The sequence below is a fragment of the Arabidopsis lyrata genome (genome assembly GCF_000004255.2).
Source record: "Arabidopsis lyrata subsp. lyrata unplaced genomic scaffold ARALYscaffold_1, whole genome shotgun sequence".
In the NCBI taxonomy this organism is placed as follows: domain Eukaryota; kingdom Viridiplantae; phylum Streptophyta; class Magnoliopsida; order Brassicales; family Brassicaceae; genus Arabidopsis; species Arabidopsis lyrata.
The window spans coordinates 24,983,832-24,995,355 of NW_003302555.1; the positions used below are offsets into that span (position 1 = coordinate 24,983,832).

Genomic DNA, 11,524 nt, shown 5'->3' on the forward strand with positions numbered 1-11,524 from the left:
TTTTGTCCTTAATTAATAACTAAGAATACTGAAAATGAAAATCAAATAATTTGATTAGTTAGTTTTTACAAATATTTAAAATTCAAAATTAAACTGTTCATATTAAAAATTTATATGCTCAAATTTTTTTTTTATTATTTTGTGAAAATTATAGATAATGATGAAACTAAACTAATAATTATGATATAAATTTTGACTTTTAATCATATAATAAAATAATCTAGATTTTGGGTTGATGTAGTAAATATTTTGGATAATGATTGGTTTAATATTAACTACGAATTTTAATTATATGTAATTCAAAAATATTTTTTAGATTTTTTCATAGTTAATATTTTTGAGATATATAATATATATATGCACTATATTTATTTTAAATTTATTATGAATATAAATTATATAATTTAAATTTAATTCCAAAATAAATTATTAATTTAAATATTATAACAAAAAATAATTATCTCTATTCAAAAAAAAACAAATCAATAGTTCAAAAGAATCGACAATGTAAAAAATCCATTAACCAAAATACAAGTCAGCTGTTTTAATATAAGTCAATAGAGAATAAAATTAACACTTAATATGACTTGATAATTATTAATATAACATTTTAATATAAGTCAATAGTTCAAAAAATCGATCTTATTAATTAGTCAACATAGAATGAATTAAGTCTACCATGAATTAACATGTCGACAAAAAAAATTATAAATCAATGAGCAAAATACATAAGTCAGTAGTTCAAAAAATCGACTATTTTATAAATCAACTAGTCAAAATATAAGTCGAGTGTTGTAAAATAAGTCAACAAAAAAGAAAATTAAGTCAACAAAAGTAGAAAATAAGTCGAAAGTTCAAAAAATCGAATTTATCAATAAATCAACATAGAATGAATAAATTTACCAAAAAATAAGAAGAATTTTTTTATTTATTTATTATAAGTTATATAGTTTGAAATTATTTATTTTAAGTAAATTACAAATTTTCTAATATTATAAACAATAATATTTTTTTTTTATTTATTCAAAATTTTAAATAATATATGATTACTCCAAAATTGAAAATAAGTTTTTGATTTTTATTATTAATAAATAATAACGAATTTTAGTTATTTAAAATTTTTTATATTATTTTTAATTTATTAATTTAAATAGTACTTAAATTAATAGAAAGGGTATTATGGTAAATTTTTAATATAAAAAGAGTAGTTTTCAAATTACTATAACACTTAGTGTAGTTTTCAAATTTCTTATATAATTTGGTATATTTATAAAAATCTCCCTATATTATATATATGCACTAGGTTTTTTCTTGTGCTTGTTTGATTCAAAATTTTGATTTCAATCAATGTGTATCTATTCACATTTTTTTAGTGGCTTAGAATTGATAGATGGGATTGACACGAAATTTGCATTCCCATATCTGGTTGCGAGGATTTCAATTTACGTAGATTTTATAGGATATGTGTGGATAAACTTGTTTATCATCATTTCTTTGAAGTCTTAACATTTCCGAACGATGTACAATTTTTTTTTGTTTAGTGAGCTCTTGTCATGTTTGTTGCTCCAGCCTCCAAGTGAACTGTGATCCATATAAACAAAATTTGAAAGAGCAATGAAGAACAAAATTTTAGAAATTTTGAGTTCCTATCAATTTGATAGAAGAATCGTTAAAACCCATTGTATCATAATAGTATCTTTGGGATATTCTTGAAATTTAGGGTATGGACTTCAAGGTTGGTTGGGATTTGTAAAATGTTGGGGTTCTACTTTGACTACCATAGGTATTTTTGCAAGGTTCCATAATCCATGTCGCTAAAGAGTTGCAAGTGATTGGATTATAGTTTTTGAATTTCATAGTTGTGCTACATGAATACTGATTTTTGAAGCTTTGCTTTCTAAAATCAAATATTTTATAGACTTGTTTCGAGAAATCATCCTATGTGAAGTTCCTCCATAGAGGATTAAGGTACTCGAGAATCTCTTCAGTGATTTTGACAGATGTAGAGCTTTCACTTACCTAAACTGAGTAGTTGTGTTTTTGCTAGCTTTCAAAACTAGAACCGAAAATATTTACCCAAAAAGATGAGTAGCAAAATAAGAGGGATATGTTTGAGAGGACACTAGCGGAAAGGGAGGCTCCCCTTCCATTTCTTGTCATAAGGCTCCTTACAACCACGGCCGGGAGGGAGAGATACCTTGATGGTGACGAAAAAACAAGAATTTTGAGAGCGGCTAGGGTTTTCTTTATTTTCTATTTAAAATTATACAAATCGGTGCAGAGAACTAAGATTAATTAAAGTGATCTGATTTTGAAAATAGTAGTTTTATTTTATTTTGTGTAACCATAGAGATGGTATGGTGTTAATGATTAGAAAATAGGGAAAATTAGAAATAAAGGAGCTCTAAAAAAAAGTTTGACCATATACACTTTTTTTTTAGAATGTCACTTTGGACTAAAATACCCCTACTCTCTATTTTAAGTATTTTTTTGAATGATTTTACCAAAAAAACATGTAGATATACAAGATTATAGATGATTTGAAAAAAAAAATTGATGATTTAGTTGAAAAAAAGTTGATTTTTTTATGGATAAAGTTTCGTCTAAAATTATTAGAATACATTTTCTAACGTTCTACGAATATCAGAATTTATATTCTAAACTTTTGTACATGTTCTACGAAAATCAGAGTTTGTATTCTAAATTTTTGTACATGTTCTACGACTTTTAGATTAGGTACATGTTCTAACAAATTCAGAAGACCGGAATACAATTTCCAAAAATCCTTAGAACATGTATTCTACGTTTTTCTTCATGTTCTAATTTTAGTCAGAAAATCCATTCTACGATTTATAACATGTTCTAAAAACGTTAGAAAACGTATAATTATTTTAGAATCCGTTTTCTAATATAATATAGATTTCAATTTCTGAAAAGTTTTAGAATTCCTAAATATAGAAAGTAAATCTTTCAAAAAGGAAACTGAATATTTATTAAATATTACTTTTTTATTGTTTAGATTACGATCTGAAGATGGTTAGAATACATATTCTAATATTCTCAGATGAAAAAAAAAAATTAAAAACGAAAATCTAGAGGGTGAAATCGTTTTTTAGCCCTAATCGTCAAAGTCTTCTTCTTTCACCTCTTCCTTTTAAGTCCACGTTGAAAGGTTAGACTAATTTGGTAGATTTGTCGTTGTTTTTCCCCGTTTTGTGCCACGTTTTGTCATTTGGTATATACCCATATGCTGATGATGTGTATACAACTGCCACTTGGAGATCATTATATGAGGAAACTATTAATCCAATAGGTGTTCCTGAAGATGAATGGCGCGTCCCAGAGGTTGTTGAATCTGCAAAAGTTTTACCACCTGAAACAAAAAGATAACCTGGTAGACGAAGAAAACGAAGATATAAATCAGCTGAAGACAAGATAAAAGCATCACAAGAGTCACAATTATCAAAAAAGCATACGTGCGGTCGTTGTGGTAAAGAAGGCCATAATCGAGTAACATTTGATGTAGCAATATAAGGTTTGCGATCGTGATCTGACTACCAGTTTAAAACTTAAGTATAGATTCCCTACTTTTATATTTTGTTTTGATAATTGTTTTCTTTATCTTTTTCAGGATTATGTTGCAACTGCTCTCATTGAACGTTTCTAGTTACCACTATATGGATTTTGAACTTCTTTTTCATTTCATGATTATTTTCGCATTTTTTATTTCATATTTGAATTTCCTAGTACTCTATGTTTGAATTTTTGTTCTCATAATTGGAATCCCTACTACTCTTATGTTCGTGGTTTTGCTTTGAGTTCGGATTGACTTATCACTAAATTAAGTATATACATCATAAGTTCCAAGACCAATTTAACATAATTTTAAAAGAAATGTAAGAACCATAATCTCAACCTACCAAGTAGGAATTTTCATTTAGTTTATTGTTTATCGATGAGGGAAGTTGATATGTTGTGTTTTTATCGGTTTTGAGTCTTTGTTTTCTTTCCTACATCATATGTTTTATAGAGTCAAAGTGTGTTTTTAGAGTATTTTAGTCTTTTATCGAGTCTTTACAGGTTTTAGATTGCTTTGGAGGATAACGAGCTGTTTTGGGTTATAAACACACTTTTGGAGATGCAGTTTCGTTTAGAAGTGTCATACGTTTGGTCTCAGATGAAATACTTCACACCGTTAGATCTTTCTGAATTTTTGACACAAGCTAGATGAAGATGTTAGCTTGATTTTCCGAGTGATTTGAAGGAAATCTAACGGTGCATTCAAGAGTTATACTCAAATTAGTGAAGACAGATCAATCTGGCGAAAGAACGAGGGTATCTGAATTATGTAAATAAAATAGGAAATAATTTTTTTAAAATTTTTTTAATTATATTTTCGTAAATATGAGGGTAAATTTGGGTTTTGATTTTTAAAAAACCTATTTCACCAAACTCTTTATATAAAAGTATATATGGACATTTATCCATTAAAACATCTTTTATTTCTAATTTTCCCTAGAAAATATTTATATACTGCCATTTCATGTGCCTTTAATTTATTGTCGTATTTACATAAACGCATTTTTTGATAATATCTTTTTAGTTTTTTTGGTTATACGACAAAAAAGATTCATGCGACAATTAAAATGATTAAATCTACGATCGTTTGTAACCTTTCCGTAAAAATCGCATTTGGATATTTAGACAAAAAGTTTAACATAAAAGGGAACCCTTGCCCTTTTCGAATTTTTCAAAAGAATATGTCAGAAAACATTTTCACATTCTCGTTATTTCAGAGTGTCTTTATTATTTTGTCGTTCTTACATTAATGCGTTTGTTGATAATATTATCTATATTTTTGGTTAACGCGACAAAAAGATTCATGTGACAAAAACATTCATGCGACAATTAAAATCGTCGAATGTACGATCGTATATAACGTTTCCATAAAATTTGCATTTGGATATTTAGACGAGAATTTTAACCTAAAAGGGAATCGTTGCCTTTTTCAAAATTTTACAAACAAAAATATAGTTGTCTTAAATATTGTCAGATACAAAGAATATAGTTTCTTTAGCAAAAAAAATTTTTAAAAATCAAAAACAAAGAGAGTCACAAATTCACAATGTATACTTAGTAATACAATATTATTGTCACATTTAAAAAAATAATATTTAGTAATGCATTTATATTGTCACATTTTTAAAATTAATATTGCACTAAATTCATAACAAATTTGACACTACATTTTTTTTAATGCATAGTGACACAATAAATAATTCACAAAAAAAAAATAGATGTGTTTATAATGTACTCTATAAAATATTAAAATGTTCCAGATTATTTGTAATTAGTAGTTTCAGTTCTATATTATTTGATATATATCTGAAAATAATAACATGTTTTGAGATTTTTAGACACATGTCATATATAATCTGATAAATTATACCATCAAATAATATCTAAGCAATTATAGTATTATCATATAACCAAATACTAATCTATCATAGTCAAATATATATTCAAAATGACTCATCTATTATTTCCATATATAAAAATTCATATTTAAAAACAGTATTATATGACCATACATCTCTCTGTAGTCTCTGCCAAGTGCCAATTTACCATTCGAAGAAGACACGCGGATCATAATCTAGGAGACGTTATATATGGTTACGTTTTTTAACCTAATTTGTTTCAATTTTATGCTGATCTGTATTCTAACCCAATTCTTCTTGATGTACATCACTTTAATTAAATAGTTCCAAAATAGCAAAGTAATCTAGCACTCATAAATACCATTTACCAACGGCTAACAAATGGTAAAAATATGTGAAGATTCCATACTTTATCGTTTTTGGTGATCTAAATACGTGTTCCCATTTTCAAGATTACTAAAATTTTCTCATTGATACACATCCCCATTTCCGGATATGAGTATATAAATACCAAATCACAATCGAAATGAAGAACATCACAATTAAACACACCAAAGAGAATCTATCAAAATAAATACGAGATATGGAGACAGTAGTGGTGATTGTGGGAGCTGGACCGGCCGGTTTAGCAACATCCGTTTGTCTAAACCAACACTCAATCCCAAACGTGATTCTCGAGAAAGAAGACATCTATGCATCACTTTGGAAGAAACGAGCCTACGATCGTCTCAAACTTCACTTAGCCAAAGAATTTTGCCAGCTACCTTTCATGCCACACGGTCGTGATGTTCCAACCTTTATGCCCAAAGAGCTTTTCGTCAACTACCTTGACGCTTACGTTTCCCGTTTCGACATCAACCCTAGGTACAACCGTACCGTGAAGTCCTCAACGTTCGATGAGTCCAATAACAAGTGGAGGGTCGAGGCGGAAAACACGGTGACCGGAGAAACCGAGGTCTATTTGTCGGAGTTTCTGGTGGTTGCGACTGGGGAGAATGGAGATGGGAATATTCCGATGGTGAAAGGGATTGAAACTTTCCCCGGAGAGATTTTGCACTCGAGTGGGTACAAGTCCGGTCGTGATTTTAAAGATAAAAATGTTCTTGTGGTCGGAGGTGGAAATTCCGGTATGGAGATTTGTTTTGACCTTTGCAACTTCGGAGCTAATACGACCGTTCTCATTAGAACTCCAGTAAGTGATTAAAGTTGTTTTGTCTCTTTTAATTATTTAATTTGTCTGCATGAACGTTTAAGATGCACACTTGTCTTGCATGTGTGATTATTTTTTCCCGTTGGTTGATGATGGCTTGGCTTGTACAATATCAATTGTTACCCATATCCTTCATTTTTGAACATTATTGGCTTTTTAGTTCAATTATATATTACCAAATTGTATACGGATATGTGTCTATTGAGTTCTATATCATTTCGTGTTTAACCATATGTAGATGGTGCATTAGAACATTAAATATGTGTGTATACATTAGGGTTTCTTTTGTAGAAAATAACACATCCAATAATGTTCTTTCTCCAAATCTGTGCAGAGACACGTGGTGACTAAAGAAGTGATACACTTGGGGATGTCACTTCTGAAGTATGTTCCAGTGACGATGGTGGACACATTGGTGACGACTATGGCGAAAATTTTGTACGGAGATCTCTCCAAGTACGGACTTTTCCGACCAAAACAAGGTCCTTTTGCCACCAAACTCTCCACCGGAAAAGCTCCTGTCATTGATGTTGGAACTGTCCAAAAGATTCGCGGTGGCGAGATTCAGGTACCTTCCATTGTCCATCCAATTTCATCTTCATCTTTCTTTTATTTTTTAAAAGATTTTTATTGGTTTCTTACTAATGTATAAAAACTGTCAGTCTATTTTTCTTTTTTGGTCAAACAGTGTCAGTCTTTTAAATTTTGGTTTATATGAAAAGGTTAAACTTTAAAGTATAAACAAGTGTAAAGGAGGATAACGGTTACGTTGTAATTTCTGTACAACTCCAAAATAACCCTTGATTTTAGATGTTTTCAGACCTCAATTTTTTTCCTATATCCTACTGATTCACACAAATTAATGAAGATATAATTTCATAAGAATTTATTGTTTAAAGCTTCTTGACTACTTAGTTTTAATAATATAAGTGGTAACTTCGATTAAATGGAAACATTATTAACTAACTAATAATACAATGTTAGGTCATCAATGGTGGGATTGGAAGCATCAACGGCAAGACCTTGACGTTCGAAAATGGACTTGAACAAGACTTCGATGCGATTGTGTTTGCAACTGGTTACAAAAGCTCTGTTTGCAATTGGTTAGAGGTATTAATAACATAAGTACCCTGGACTACGATATATGTTATATAGATTTGATCTTATGAAGGGAAACGGAAATCCTAACGAGATTAGAAAATACTCTTATGTATAAAACTTGTTACTATATATGTGACAATGATTTGTTCTTGTGAAATCATACAGGACTATGAATACGTGATGAAGAAGGATGGATTTCCCAAAACACCGATGCCAAAGCATTGGAAAGGAGAGAAGAATCTTTACTGTGCCGGATTTTCAAGAAAGGGAATCGCCGGAGCCGCGGAGGATGCTATGTCCGTCGCTGACGACATCAGATCTATCTTGGCTACCATAAAAAAATAGTTGAAGCTGTTTCGTTAACCGTCAAAATATTAAGACTTGATAAGAAAATGAAAGATAGAAAAAAAACTAAGAAGTAAGAATAGCCATGTATAATGTTTTCATGTCTAGTCTAGTGCGTCACCTCTCTAATATCCATGTACTTTGCCATTTTGGGGTCTCGTCTGTTGACGAATATGTAATACACCATTTTATGATATAAAAATATTATCATTTACTAGGATATGACCCGCGGTACACCGCGGGTTAAGTTTTTTTTTATATATTTAATTTTTATGAACTGATGAATTTTTTTGTGTATAGTATTTGTTGTTGTTTTTGTTGTTGTTGTTGTTGATTCTAAAAATATGATTGATAGTCTACGGGTTTGTAGTCAGTCGTAAATTTCCGAGATTATGTAGTCTAATGTTATTTTGTCTTTTATATGGTTTTCTTCAATTTTTTTTTTTTTATAAACTTATGATATTTTTTGTTATATAGATTTTTGGTATACCGCGGTAAATATATATATATATATATATATATATATATATATATATATAAATATATGTATATATTTTGTTATAAACTTATGAGATTGTTGTATTAATGTTTTATGTTTTATTGGTATAACTTATGTTTGATTTTGGGTACATTGCAGGTAAATTTTATTTATAACTAAAAATATAAATTTTAAGTTATATTTATTTTGTTAATATTGTTTGTTTTATTTAGTGTTTAAGATTGTATAATTGTATTTTGATTGTTAATTTTAGGGTTTCACCCGTGGTATACCGTCACGTAATAATATTGACCAAAACCCGTCCCACCATATAACCTTGTCCTGTGAAATAAAAAAGTCATTTTGTTATTTTTCTTTTTAATAATACTTTTATTTAAAAGACATATAATTCAAGTTAATTTAATTTTTTTTATTTTAAATAGATTACACAATCACATAACAGTTTGATTCAAAATATAATAAGGTATTTCATGAAATAAATAATTTATTTTACTCGAATAAATAATTAATTTTACTAATAAATAATTTGGCTAGATATTATTGTTTGTATTATTGATAGACAATTCTTCAGAGAGGTTGAGTAAGGTTTAAAAATCGCTTTAACTTTATGATATTGATAAGTCTAATATTATTTTGTCTTCTATTTACTTCTTTTTCATAATAATTATTTGTGTTTTATGGTAATAGTATTATTAGTTTTATTTGGTAAAAATTTTTTATTATGAAATTGTAATCTTAATCTACTTAAAAAAAATAAGCCCACTAAGTAATATTGAAGCCGAACATTATAAGCCCAATAGAAGTATTTATGTTTTGGAAAAAAAAAATTGATGAAACTAAATTTTGGATCTAAAAATAAATCATTCCTCGTCAATAAAAAAAAAAGCAGACGAAAAAAAAAATCTGCAGAACCTCTCGAAAGCGATTTTCTTCAACCTCTCACCGATTTTACCACCAAACCGTGATTCTTTTCTGTTTGAATTACATGATCCGATTATAGTCGGTTATACATGTTCATAGCTTCGCCAGTTGCTCGGATTTGAATCTAATTTCAGGGCAACGTTTCACGATACGCACAGACCAGAAGAGTCTAAAGCACTTGCTGGAACAAAGGTGTAAGTAATTTTGACTCTTCGCTTGTAATTTTTGATTGAATAAGTAGCTTCTGAACCAGTAATTGATGGCTGTAAATTTAATTTGTTTACAAAAACGAATTGAATTTGGATTTGATTAATTTGGATTTTAATTTGTTTACAATAACTCATATGACAAAACATTCTTCTCCTTTAGACTCTTCTTCAATCCTATTTATATATATTCATCCTTCTGAGTCATTCTTCAATCTTATTCATTGATCTGAGTTATTTTGCGTGCTCCTTCAAATCTTGACAATGGCAGTGAACGTTGATGCAGAGTACCTCAAAGAGATAGAGAAGACTCGTAGAGACCTTTGAGCTCTCATCTCTTCCAGAAACTGTGCTCCCATTATGCTCCGTCTTGCGTAAGATCTTTGCTCTCAGAATCATTCTCCGTTTTCCTTTCTTGTCTTAATCTTTCCAAATGCAAATTATTGTGTGCATATAGATGGCATGATGCAGGAACCTATGATGCCAAGAAGAAAACCGGAGGTCCCAATGGATCTATCAGGTTCAAGAAAGAGCTAAACCGTCCACACAACAAAGGTTTGGAGAAGGCAGTCGCTTTTTGTGGTGAGTTTATGATCAAACCTTGACTCCGTTGTTATTACTCTTCATGACCTGACATATAATGAGAAAGAATGTGTTTAGAGAGTGGAAATGAACGCCTATTTATAGAGTTTGGATAGTTAGTATGTTATAGGGTTTAGAGAATATATAAAAATCTTGATGACCAAGCATTTCGTATAATTCGAGATCTTTAAATTGGGAAATACAGAGAATATGCTAGGGTGATGCTTAAACAAATTAGGATAAAATCTTTTGGTTATGAAGCAATTTCCTTTTCGATAAGGTGAAATGAATATCGAATCATATGTAGGAAACAAATGATAAATGTAGCATTAAAATAGGAAACAATTTGCCTTACGAAATCAATTTGTTATAACTATATATATTCTCCATATCTTTCAATTATGAGAAACTAAATGCTTTTTGCCTTGAATGTAGGAAGAAACAAAAATGGAATGATTTGGTGAATAAATTTTGGGTAGATAATCACAAAGAAGGTAAGATCCGATTGTCTCCAAGTCGGGTCGAAATAAATGATTTCCGGGTCAAAATTTTGACCCGATTAGGGACCCCAAAAAGTGTTGCAAAAATGTATAGTAGATATATAGTTTGATTATTCTACCCGCAAATGTAGTGTTAGCCCGTAATAGCGGTTCTCAATGTTTAAAACTAATCATAAAAATCGCTTTAAACTTTTTGGAACTGCTCGAAATCGTTGAATTTTAACAGTTTTTTCCCGCAAGCATATCACATAATAAACAACAAAGGAAATAAAAAATACTATAAAACCCTATATACATTAACACATTAGTTCTTAAAACACTAATTTTTTTCACCATCAAAATCATGGCGTCAATGTTGTTTAATTCATTCACAATTATTCCATTGAAAGCGTTGATGATATATATACGATGAGAAACAGTGGTCAGCAAATGTTATTTTTTTTGTGTTCATCTGTTACTCTGTTTATTTTTTTTGACATCGTCCATTTTCATCTGTTACCCTCGTGCATCTCACATAACATCATCCATTTTTGCTGAGATTTTTTCTGCATTATTCATTCACTAGATCATATGCCTTCTCGCTTTTATTATATTTTTGGAATTGATTTGAGTTGGAGTGGAACAATAAAGTGTCCGGACTCTTTGTAGAAGCTTACAATATTTATAAATCAATCCGAAGGATGACGATTTTTTTTTTTTTTTTTTGACAGCAAAAAGAGTTC

General features: G+C 29.4%; 1 protein-coding gene across 1 annotated transcript; it reads left to right on the forward strand.

Moving 5' to 3' along the window:
- Positions 1-5,889: 5,889 nt before the first annotated feature.
- LOC9330209 (probable indole-3-pyruvate monooxygenase YUCCA10) lies at positions 5,890-8,308 on the forward strand. The gene is made up of 4 exons (XM_002891415.2): positions 5,890-6,630; positions 6,983-7,216; positions 7,633-7,758; positions 7,915-8,308. Exons 1-4 carry the CDS (start codon positions 6,022-6,024, stop codon positions 8,092-8,094), a joined length of 1,149 nt encoding a protein of 382 aa, XP_002891461.1. The 5' UTR covers positions 5,890-6,021; the 3' UTR covers positions 8,095-8,308.
- Positions 8,309-11,524: the final 3,216 nt, after the last annotated feature.

Coding starts and splice junctions, on each gene's coding strand:
- LOC9330209 (XM_002891415.2), top strand. CDS start 6,022: ATGGAGACAGTAGTGGTGATTGTGGGAGCTGGACCGGCCGGTTTAGCA. Junction 7,217..7,632: donor TTCGCGGTGGCGAGATTCAG/GTACCTTCCATT, acceptor ATACAATGTTAG/GTCATCAATGGTGGGATTGG. Junction 7,759..7,914: donor CTGTTTGCAATTGGTTAGAG/GTATTAATAACA, acceptor GAAATCATACAG/GACTATGAATACGTGATGAA.